We start from the raw sequence: 13,093 nt of genomic DNA on the forward strand, positions 1-13,093 counted from the left end.
CCTACAGTACCATAATGATGGTTAATAAGTTAGACGTAACCTACCATAATGATGGTTAATAAGTTAGACGTAACCTACCATAATGATGGCTAATATGTTAGGCGTAACCTACCATAATGATGGTTAATAAGTTAGACGTAACCTACCATAATGATGGTTAATAAGTTAGACGTAACCTACCATAATGATGGTTAATAAGTTAGACGTAACCTACCATAATGATGGTCAATAAGTTAGACGTAACCTACCATAATGATGGTTAATAAGTTAGACGTAACCTACCATAATGATGGTTAATAAGTTAGACGTAACCTACCATAATGATGGTTAATAAGTTAGACGTAACCTACCACAATGATGGTTAATAAGTTAGACGTAACCTACAGCACCATAATGATGGTTAATAAGTTAGACGTAACCTACAGTACCATAATGATGGTTAATAAGTTAGACGTAACCTACTGTACCATAATGATGGTAATAAGTTAGACGTAACCTACAGTACCATAATGATGGTTAATAAGTTAGACGTAACCTACAGTACCATAATGATGGTTAATAAGTTAGACGTAACCTACCATAATGATGGTTAATAAGTTAGACGTAACCTACCATAATGATGGTTAATAAGTTAGATGTAACCTACAGTACCATAATGATGGTTAATAAGTTAGACGTAACCTACCATAATGATGGTTAATAAGTTAGACGTAACCTACAGTACCATAATGATGGTTAATAAGTTAGACGTAACCTACAGTACCATAATGATGGTTAATAAGTTAGACGTAACCTACAGTACCATAATGATGGTTAATAAGTTAGACGTAACCTACAGTACCATAATGATGGTTAATAAGTTAGACGTAACCTACCATAATGATGGTTAATAAGTTAGCCGTAACCTACCATAATGATGGTTAATAAGTTAGACGTAACCTACAGAACCATAATGATGGTTATTAAGTTAGACGTAACCTACAGTACCATAATGATGGTTATTAAGTTAGACGTAACCTACAGTACCATAATGATGGTTATTAAGTTAGACGTAACCTACAGTACCATAATGATGGTTAATAAGTTAGACGTAACCTACAGTACCATAATGATGGTTAATAAGTTAGACGTAACCTACCACAATGATGGTTAATAAGTTAGACGTAACCTACCATAATGATGGTTAATAAGTTAGACGTAACCTACTGTACCATAATGATGGTTAATAAGTTAGACGTAACCTACAGTACCATAATGATGGTTAATAAGTTAGACGTAACCTACCATAATGATGGTTAATAAGTTAGACGTAACCTACCATAATGATGGCTAATATGTTAGACGTAACCTACCATAATGATGGTTAATAAGTTAGACGTAACCTACCATAATGATGGTTAATAAGTTAGACGTAACCTACCATAATGATGGTTAATAAGTTAGACGTAACCTACCATAATGATGGTCAATAAGTTAGACGTAACCTACCATAATGATGGTTAATAAGTTAGACGTAACCTACCATAATGATGGTTAATAAGTTAGACGTAACCTACCATAATGATGGTTAATAAGTTAGACGTAACCTACCACAATGATGGTTAATAAGTTAGACGTAACCTACAGCACCATAATGATGGTTAATAAGTTAGACGTAACCTACAGTACCATAATGATGGTTAATAAGTTAGACGTAACCTACTGTACCATAATGATGGTAATAAGTTAGACGTAACCTACAGTACCATAATGATGGTTAATAAGTTAGACGTAACCTACAGTACCATAATGATGGTTAATAAGTTAGACGTAACCTACAGTACCATAATGATGGTTATTAAGTTAGACGTAACCTACTGTACCATAATGATGGTTAATAAGTTAGACGTAACCTACAGTACCATAATGATGGTTAATAAGTTAGGCGTAACCTACAGTACCATAATGATGGTTAATAAGTTAGACGTAACCTACCACAATGATGGTTAATAAGTTAGACGTAACCTACCATAATGATGGTTAATAAGTTAGACGTAACCTACCATAATGATGGTTAATAAGTTAGACGTAACCTACAGTACCATAATGATGGTTAATAAGTTAGACGTAACCTACAGTACCATAATGATGGTTAATATGTTAGACGTAACCTACAGTACCATAATGATGGTTAATAAGTTAGACGTAACCTACCATAATGATGGTTAATAAGTTAGACGTAACCTACCATAATGATGGTTAATAAGTTAGACGTAACCTACTGTACCATAATGATGGTAATAAGTTAGACGTAACCTACAGTACCATAATGATGGTTAATAAGTTAGAGACGTAACCTACAGTACCATAATGATGGTTAATAAGTTAGATGTAACCTACAGTACCATAATGATGGTTAATAAGTTAGACGTAACCTACCATAATGATGGTTAATAAGTTAGACGTAACCTACCATAATGATGGTTAATAAGTTAGACGTAACCTACTGTACCATAATGATGGTAATAAGTTAGACGTAACCTACAGCACCATAATGATGGTTAATAAGTTAGATGTAACCTACCATAATGATGGTTATTAAGTTAGACGTAACCTACAGTACCATAATGATGGTTAATAAGTTAGACGTAACCTACCATAATGATGGTTAATAAGTTAGACGTAACCTACCATAATGATGGTTAATAAGTTAGACGTAACCTACAGTACCATAATGATGGTTAATAAGTTAGACGTAACCTACCATAATGATGGTTAATAAGTTAGACGTAACCTACAGTACCATAATGATGGTTAATAAGTTAGACGTAACCTACCATAATGATGGCCTGTTGGTTCATGATGGCGTGTTGCTGCTGGGCCATGACAGCATGCTGTTGATCTACTACAGAAGCCACCGGGACCACCGGGACCACCGGGACCTCCGGGACCACCGGGACCACCGGGACCACCGGGACCACCGGCAACATCGGCAAAACTCTCACCGCTGAAGGAAACACACGAAACAACGCTGCTGAATGCAGTGGTGGGAAGTACTTCATGGAAAATGCTTTTAAGGTACTACTTTAAATATCACAGTTTTTATGTTCTCTGTACTTTACTATTGATATTTTTGATTACTTTCACTCTTATCACTCTTACCTCATTACAATACCGTACTTTTTCTCCGTACATTTTCCGTACATTTTCTCCCAAAAGATACATTTCGAACGCTAAACTAGTCAATGCCATCACTCAGTCAGTCAGTCTATATCGGGTGTCTGTGCTATTCATATTTTTTGACAATTTCTACTCCACTACAGTTCTATATTACTCCATAAATTTTCGCAAAAGGACTCGTTACAATTTGAATGCTTATTAGGACAGGAACATGGTCCAATTCACACACTTATAAAGAGAACATCCCTGGTCATCCCTACTGCCTCTGTTCTGGCTGACTCACTAAACACACTTAGTTTGTAAATCAAATTAAATGTTCTTGGTCGCGTCCACATATTTCGCAGGTGTTATCACAGGTGTAGCGAAATGCTTATGTTCCTAACTCCAACTATGCAGTAATACCTAGCTAAATGCTTGTGTTTCTTGCTCCAACAGTACAGTAATACCTAACTAAATGCTTGTGTTTCAAGCTCCAACAGTACAGTAATACCTAACTAAATGCTTGTATTTCTAGCTCCAACAGTACAGTAATACCTAACTAAATGCTTGTGTTTCTAGCTCCAACAGTACAATAATATCTAACTAAATGCTTGTGTTCCTAGCTCCAACAGTGCAGTAGTATCTAACTAAATGCTTGTGTTTCTAGCTCCAACAGTGCAGTAGTATCTAACTAAATGCTTGTGTTCCTAGCTCCAACAGTGCAGTAATATCTAACTAAATGCTTGTGTTCCTAGCTCCAACAGTACAGTCTGTGAATTCTGCATCAACCCATACAAATATATTAAATTATTATTAACCCTGCATTATAATTTTAATGCATGTTTATTTCTGTAACGGCTTTCCTCCAACTCCTCCTCTGACGAAGAGGTGGAACAAGGATCGGACCAAAATGCAACGTGGTTCGTTCGATACATCTTTAATTAAGAACAACACGAACAATACAAAACAACAAACGTTGAAAACCGAAACAGCCCTGACTGGTGCAACAAACACAGAGACAGGAACAATCACCCACAAACACACAGTGAAACCCAGGCTACCTAAATATGGTTCCCAATCAGAGACAACGATAATCACCTGACTCTGATTGAGAACCGCCTCAGGCAGCCATAGACTAATCTATACACCCCACACAACCCCAAGACGAAACACACTACAAATAAACCCATGTCACACCCTGGCCTGACCCAATACATGAAGATAACATAATAAATATAGACCAGGGCGTGACAATTTCGCTATAGATCCATAACTAATTACAATGGGAATAAATATCACAGAATGACATGTGGTTGACGATTTCAGCACCGTTTGGCTCTGAGACCAGCATGGGGACTCAATAAATCAATGAAATACAAAACAAGAGAACACACATGATTAATGTTCTAGAAAATGTTTTACAAATAATAGTGTATAATGTATGTAATGTATATAATATATCATATCTAAACGAGCCTTTCCATAAGTCCACTCAAATTTCTTCAACTGTCTTCTAACTGTGATTAGAGCTGTTGAATGAATGAATTGACTCTCCTGTGCCTGACTTCCCTGCCACCTATTACACCTATGCATGACATCTGACTGTGATTAGAGCGCTGTTGAATGCCGTTGTCGATCGCTCATCATGTTCAACCATCAGTGAGTCCATCTTACAGAGTCCACCAAATGCATAAACCAGATTTGCCCAAAAATGCATCAACCCCTACAAAAACAGGAATTTATTATTAACCTACGTTATATTTGTAACACAGATGTTTTTTCATTATGGATCCATTAAGAATTACTACTAACAACGAGGCTGCCGCCCCGTCCATAACAAATTACGATGGGAATAAATAACACTGAATGACATGTGGTCAACTAGGCTGCCCCGTCCATAACAAATTACTAAGGGAATAAATAACACTAAATGACGTCCATAACACATTACTATGGGAATAAATAACACTGAATGACATCCATAACACATTACTATGGGAATAAATAACACTGAATGACATGTGGTCAACTAGGCTGCCCCGTCAAGGACAAATTACTAAGGGAATAAATAACACTAAATGACGTCCATAACACATTACTATGGGAATAAATAACACTGAATGACATCCCATCCATAACAAATTACTATGGTAATAAATAACACTGAATGATATCCCATCCATAACACATTACTATGGGAATAAATAACACTGAATGACATCCCATCCAGAACACATTACTATTGGAATAAATAACACAATGACATGTGGTCAACTAGGCTGCCGCCGTCCATAACAAATTACTATGGAATACATAACACTGAATGACATGTGGTCAACTAGTCTGCCGCCCCGCCCATAACAAATTACTATGGGAATAAATAACACTGAATGACATCCATAACAAATTACTATGGGAATAAACAACACTGAATGACATCCCGTCCATAACACATTACTATGGGAATAAATAACACTGAATGACATGTGGTCAACTAGGCCGCCCCGTCCATAACAAATTACTATGGGAATAAATAACACTGAATCACATCCATAACACATTACTATGGGAATAAATAACACTAAATGACGTCCATAACACATTACTATGGGAATAAATAACACTGAATGACATCACATCCATAACAAATTACTAAGGGAATAAATAACACTAAATGATGTCCATAACACATTACTATGGGAATAAATAACACTGAATGACATCACATCCATAACACATTACTATGGGAATAAATAACACTGAATGACATCCATAACAAATTACTATGGGAATAAATAACACTGAATGACATCCCATCCATAACACATTACTATGGGAATAAATAACACTGAATGACATCCCATCCAGAACACATTACTATTGGAATAAATAACACAATGACATGTGGTCAACTAGGCTGCCGCCGTCCATAACAAATTACTATGGAATAAATAACACTGAATGACATGTGGTCAACTAGTCTGCCGCCCCGCCCATAACAAATTACTATGGGAATAAATAACACTGAATTACATGTGGTCAACTAGGCTGCCGCCCCGTCCATAACACATTACTATGGGAATAAATAACACTGAATGACATGTGGTCAACTATTTCAACACCGTTTTGCTCTGCTCTGAGACATCCATGGAGACTGGTCTTGATCAATCAATGAGATTTTTTTATTTTCACTGAATCTCCGTTTGGTTAGACTACAATTAGGGTGTGGAAATGTTAGGATTATTTTGCTTTTTGTAGCCTACTCCCACCCGGTCATGTTGTACAGCGCCATATTTTCCTGAGGGTTTAGTTTTTTTTCTAAATTTTTCTAGTTTTTCTTGGAATTGAAACTCCATAAAAATTATCTAATTAATTAGGAAACATTTCTTAAAATCAATCCCATATACTATGTTCTTTAAAAAAAATTGGTTTTAAATTCTCTAGTACAGCCACTATTAAAAATAGTCAAATGCTTCTCAAAGATGCCCTCTGGTGGTCAAACTAACACTAACTAGAATTAATGGCAACAATGTTTGACAATTAACAACAACATTTTTAAAGGAAGAACCATTGTATGCTATACAGGGATGATGGACTCAACCCAAATTATCTAGGATCCTGGATCCTCTCTTCACATTTCAAGGCCATGTAAAGATATTGACTCAGAGAGACCCAGTTTAGGTAATCCCTCCCATCCTCTCAAAATCAAATCACATCAAATTCTATTGGTCACATACACATGGTTAGCAGATGTTATCGCGAGTGAGGCGAAATGCTTGTGCTTCTAGTTCCGACAGTGCAGCAAATTTTTAAGAAGTAATATCTAACAATCCCCCAACAACTACCCAATACACACAAATCTAAGTAAAGGAATGGAATGAGAATATATACATATAAATATATGGATGAGCAATGACTGAGCGGCACAGTTAAGATGCAATAGATGGTATAAAATACAGTATATACATATAAGTTGAGCAATGCAGGATATGTAAACATTATTAAAGTGACTAGTGATCCGTTTGTTAAAGGGACAATGATTTGAGTCTGTATGTCAATTCCGATCAATTCCCATTATTAAAGTGGCTGGAGTTGAGTCAGTGTGTTGGCAGCAGCCTCACTGTGTTAGTGGTGGCTGTTTAACAGTCTGATGGCCTTGAGATAGAAGCTGTTTTTCAGTCTCTTGGTCCCTGCTTTGATGCACCTGTACTGGCCTCACCTTCTGGATGGCAATGGGGTGAACAGGCAGTGGCTCGGGTGGTTGTGGTCCTTGATGATCTTCTTGGCCTTCCTTTGACAGGTGCTGTAGATGTCCTGGAGGGCAGGCAGTGTGCCCCCAGTGATGCGTTGGGCTGACCTTACCACCCTCTGGAGAACCCTATGGTTGCGGACGGTGCAGTTGCCGTACCAGGTGGTGATACAGCCCGACAGGATGCTCACAATGGCATCTGTAGAAGTTTGTGAGGTTCTTAGGGGTGCTTTTGCGCCTTCTTCACCACCCGGTCAGTCTGGATGGACCATTTGAGGACGCCGAGGAACTTGGACTCCCTTTGCTGAAGTCCACGATCAGCTCCTTTGTTTTGTTGACGGAAAAGGTTATTTTCCTGGCACCACCACTCCCGCCAGGACCCTCACATGCCCCCTGTAGGCTGTCTCGTCATGGTTGGTAATCAGGCCTACCACTATTGTGTCATCTGCAACCTTGAGGATTGAGTTGGAGATGTGTGTAGCCAAGTAGTCATGTGTGAACAGGGAGTACAGGAGGGGGCTGAGCACACACCCTTGTGGGGTCCCTGTGTTGAGGATCATGGAGATGTTGTTTCCTACCTTCACCACCTGGGGACGGCCCATCAGGAAGTCCAGGGCCCAGTTGCATAGGATGAGGTTCAGTCCCAGGACCCCTGAGCTTAGTGATGAGCTTGAAGGGTACTATGGTGTTGAATGCTAAGCTATAGTCGATGAACATCATTCTTACGTAGGTATTCCTATGGTCCAGATGGGATAGGGCAGTGTGCAGAGTGATAGTGATTGCATCTAACTGCTAAGTTAAAACTAACCGCCAGGTTACAGCTAACTACTCGGTTACAATGAACAGCTAACTGCTAAACAGTAGGCTAAAGGCTAATGGCTAGGTTACAGCTAACTGCTAAGTTAAAGCTAACCTCTAGGTTACAGCTAACTGCTAGGTTACAACGAACAGATAACTGCTAAATAATAGGCTAAAGGCTAACGGCTATGATAAAAGTCAAAAAGCTAATACTCCAGAGGTGTATGTGAGATTGACTGACCTCCGGGGGGTGGCTGGGAGGAGTAAGGGGTGCTGGAGCCCGGCTGGGGGTCCCATCTCCCCCCTCCGACACCCCCACCCCCCTGCATCCTGTTGGAGAGACCAGATGGATGCTCCTGGTCCTAAGAGAGAGGGCGAAGGGAGAGAAAGTTACAGAGACTAAGATTGTAACCCATGATAGCTAACCCATGTGTGCGCGCGTGTGTGTGTGTGTGTTTAACATACATCAGTAATCAGGTCAGTGTTTGACTGTGGAATCACCATCACTTCTCTTCTCATGTATCTAAGCCACTGGGCCATATGTCAGTGTGTGTGTCCGTGGTGAGTGTGTGTGTGTGTAAGTGGTGTGACTGTGTGCGCCTGTTCGTGTGTGTGGTGTGTGTGAGTCTGTGTCCGTGGTGTGACTGTGTGTGTGTCCGTGGTGTGTGTCCGTGTGTGTGTGTGTGTGTGTGTGTGTGTGTGTGTGTGTGTGTGTGTGTGTGTGTGTGTGTGTGTGTGTGTGTGTGTGTGTGTGTGTGTGTGTGTGTGTGTGTGATGTAGGACATAGTCTCATTAATGAATTAGGTCCATCTGATGAGTGTCAGTTCCTCGTAAGGCCATCTCCGGTTGCCGGGGGCGGGATATCACCGTGGCGATCTGGTCACCGTGACAGTTACGGTAACAGGGGGAGAGAGCTGTACAACAGATCTTTTACATGCTAATTCCTGTCCTGGACGTCCCATCAGATGGATAATGCTGCAGTGTGTGTGTGTGTGTGTGTGTGTGTGTGTGTGTGTGTGTGTATACTACTTACTCCAGTGCTGTCTGAGAGAACATGGTCGAACAGGCTATCAAGGTAACGGTCCATCCCTCTCTGGGGCTCTGAGTCTGGAGAGAGGGTGTATACAAGAGAGAAAAAACAAGTGTTTATGTGATCAAGAGGAGAACAAGAGAACGGCAGAGAGAGAGAGAGTGAAAGAGAGAGAGAGAGAGACAGAGAGAGAGAGACAGAGAGAGAGAGAGAGAGAGAGAGAGAGAGAGAGAGAGAGAGAGAGAGTGAGAGAAAGAGAGAGAGAGAGAGGGTGTATACAAGAGAGATAAAACAAGCATTTGTGTGATCAAGAGAAGAGAGAGAGAGAGACAGATACAGAGAGAGACAGAGACTTTATTATTTTGAAACTTCTGTGAGTGTAATGTTTACTCTTAATTTTTATTGTTTATTTCACATTTGTTTGTAATCTACTTTACTTTCTTTGGCAAAATATGTTTCCCATGCCAATAAAGCTCCTTGAGTTGAATTGAATTGAGAGAGAGAGACAGAGAGACAGAGACAGAGACAGAGTGGGAGAGAGCGAGAGACAGAGACAGAGAGACAGAGACAGAGACAGAGAGAGACAGAGAGAGACAGAGAGACAGAGACAGAGAGACAGAGAGAGAGACAGAGAGAAAGAGAGATAGTTGATATGTAGTCAGACTTGACAATGAAAACAAAGGAGTGTGCACAGTACTAGTCAAAAGTTTGGACACACCTACTCATTCAAGGGGTTTTCTTTATTTTGACTATTTTCTACATTGTAGAATAATAGTGAAGACATCAAAACTATGAAATAGCACATAAGGAATCATGCAGTAACCAAAAAAGTGAGGAGGAAGATGGAGATGAGGAAGATGAGGAGGGAGAGGAGGAAGATGAGGAGGAGGAGCATGAGGAATAGTAGGCAGAGGAAGATGAGGAGGAGGAAGAGAAGGAGGAAGATGAGGAGGAAGAGAGAGAGGAGGAAGTTGATGAGGAGGAGGATGAGGAAGGTGAGGAAGAGTAGGCAGAGGAAGATGAGGAGGAGGAGGAGAGAGAGATAGTGTGTACCTTGTCCGTAGAGCCCCCCAGAGCTGTGTCTGCTGGTGGTGTGCATGGAGGGTCTAGAAAGGCCTTCATCTGGTCCAAACCCACTGCCCAACAGGCTACTGCTAATACACACACCAGGGTTAGGCACAACAGGTTACAGCTAACACACACCAGGGTTAGACCCAACAGGCTACTGCTAACACACACACCAGGGTTAGACCCAAGAGGCCACTGCTAACACACACCAGGGTTAGACCCAAGAGGCTACTGCTAACACACACCAGGGTTAGACCCAAGAGGCTACTGCTAACACACACCAGGGTTAGACCCAACAGGCTACTGCTAACACACACCAGGGTTAGAATGAGCAGGCTACTGCTAACACACACCAGGGTTAGACCCAAGAGGCTACTGCTAACACACACCAGGGTTAGAATGAGCAGGCTACTGCTAACACACACCAGGGTTAGAATGAGCAGGCCACTGCTAACACACACCAGGGTTAGACCCAAGAGGCTACTGCTAACACACACCAGGGTTAGAATGAGCAGGCTACTGCTAACACACACCAGGGTTAGAATGAGCAGGCCACTGCTAACACACACCAGGGTTAGACCCAACAGGCTACTGCTAATACACACCAGGGTTAGACCCAAGAGGCTACTGCTAACACACACCAGGGTTAGACCCAAGAGGCTACTGCTATCACACACCAGGGTTAGACCCAAGAGGCTACTGCTAACACACACCAGGGTGAGACCCAAGAGGCTACTGCTAACACACACCCGGGTTAGAATGAGCTAACACACACCAGGGTTCGACCCAACAGGCTACTGCTAACACACACCCGGGTTAGAATGAGCAGGCCACTGCTAACACACACCAGGGTTAGAATGAGCAGGCCACTGCTAACACACACCAGGGTTAGACCCAACAGGCTACTGCTAACACACACCAGGGTTAGAATGAGCAGGCCACTGCTAACACACACCAGGGTTAGAATGAGCAGGCCACTGCTAACACACACCAGGGTTCGACCCAACAGGCTACTGCTAACACACACCAGGGTTAGAATGAGCAGGCTACTGCTAACACACACCAGGGTTAGAATGAGCAGGCCACTGCTAACACACACCAGGGTTAGAATGAGCAGGCCACTGCTAACAGAGAAGGAAACAAATGTATGTTTCACAGTACTATTGAACACTACTCTAGTCCCAGCTGTATGGATCACAGTCTAATGAACACTACTCTAGTCCCAGCTGTATGGATCACAGTCTAATGAACACTACTCTAGTCCCAGCTGTATGGTTGACAGTACTATTGAACACTACTCTAGTCCCAGCTGTATGGATCACAGTCTATTGAACACTACTCTAGTCCCAGCTGTATGGTTCACTGTACTATTGAACACTTCACTGGTCCCAGCTGTATGGTTTACAGTACTATTGAACACTACTCTAGTCCCAGCTGTATGGTTCACTGTACTATTGAACACTTCACTGGTCCCAGCTGTATGGTTTACAGTACTATTGAACACTACTCTAGTCCCAGCTGTATGTTTCACTGTACTATTGAACACTTCACTGGTCCCAGCTGTATGGTTTACAGTACTATTGAACACTACTCTAGTCCCAGCTGTATGGTTCACTGTACTATTGAACACTACTCTAGTCCCAGCTGTATGGTTCACTGTACTATTGAACACTACTCTAGTCCCAGCTGTATGGTTCACAGTCTATTGAACACTACTCTAGTCCCAGCTGTATGGTTGACAGTACTATTGAACACTACTCTAGTCCCAGCTCTATGGTTGACAGTCTATTGAACACTACTCTAGTCCCAGCTGTATGGTTGACAGTACTATTGAACACTACTCTAGTCCCAGCTCTGTGGTTCTCAGTACCATTGAACACTACTCTAGTCCCAGCTCTGTGGTTCTCAGTACCATTGAACACTACTCTAGTCCCAGCTCTGTGGTTCTCAGTACCATTGAACACTACTCTAGTCCCAGCTCTGTGGTTCTCAGTACCATTGAACACTACTCTAGTCCCAGCTGTATGGTTCTCAGTACCATTGAACACTACTCTAGTCCCAGCTGTATGGATCACAGTCTATTGAACACTACTCTAGTCCCAGCTGTATGGTTCTCAGTACCATTGAACACTACTCTAGTCCCAGCTGTATGGATCACAGTCTATTGAACACTACTCTAGTCCCAGCTGTATGGTTCACAGTACTATTGAACAGACATGCTTAGGAAAGTGATATCGCAACGTAAGCCTTAAGGTCTCAGCACTGGCTGCCTGTGAGTTTTAGAATTCATTTATAGTTTATTCTATTGGTATTTATTGAGGCATGGAGAGGCAGCCTTCAGTTATTAGTGTAGTGTAGTGTGTGTAGTGTAGTGTCGTGTGTGTAGTGTAGTGTCGTGTCGTGTTAGTGTAGTGTCGTGTTAGTGTAGTGTTAGTGTAGTGTAGTGTTAGTGTAGTGTAGTGTCGTGTTAGTGTAGTGTAGTGTAGTGTCGTGTCGTGTTAGTGTAGTAGTAGTGTAGTGTGTAAAGTGTGTATAGTGCAGTGTAGTGTAGTGTTAGCGTAGTGTTGTGTAGTGTGTAAAGTGTGTGTAGTGTAGTGTGTGTAGTGTAGTGCAGTGTGTGAGTGTAGTGTTAGTGTAGTGTAGTGTAGTGTTCGTGTAGTGTCGTGTAGTGTTAGTGTAGTGTAGTGTAGTGTGTGAGTGTAGTGTCGTGTATTGTAGTGTAGTGTGTCAGTGTAGTGTAGTGTTCGTGTAATGTAGTGTAGTGTTATTGTTCGTGTTGTGTAGTGTAGTGTAGTGCCATGTAGTGTTTG

General features: G+C 41.2%; 1 protein-coding gene across 1 annotated transcript in view; it reads right to left on the reverse strand.

The window, feature by feature from the left end:
• The window catches only part of LOC135537289 (unconventional myosin-XV-like), a 151,510-nt gene that overhangs the window by 93,854 nt on the left and 44,563 nt on the right, over positions 1-13,093 (reverse strand). Inside the window, 4 exon segments of the mRNA XM_064963481.1 lie at positions 2,817-2,986; positions 8,427-8,547; positions 9,219-9,286; positions 10,269-10,366. Coding sequence (XP_064819553.1) covers positions 2,817-2,986; positions 8,427-8,547; positions 9,219-9,286; positions 10,269-10,366 — 457 coding nt within the window.

The sequence above is a fragment of the Oncorhynchus masou genome, unplaced genomic scaffold (genome assembly GCF_036934945.1).
Source record: "Oncorhynchus masou masou isolate Uvic2021 unplaced genomic scaffold, UVic_Omas_1.1 unplaced_scaffold_744, whole genome shotgun sequence".
Classification (NCBI taxonomy): domain Eukaryota; kingdom Metazoa; phylum Chordata; class Actinopteri; order Salmoniformes; family Salmonidae; genus Oncorhynchus; species Oncorhynchus masou.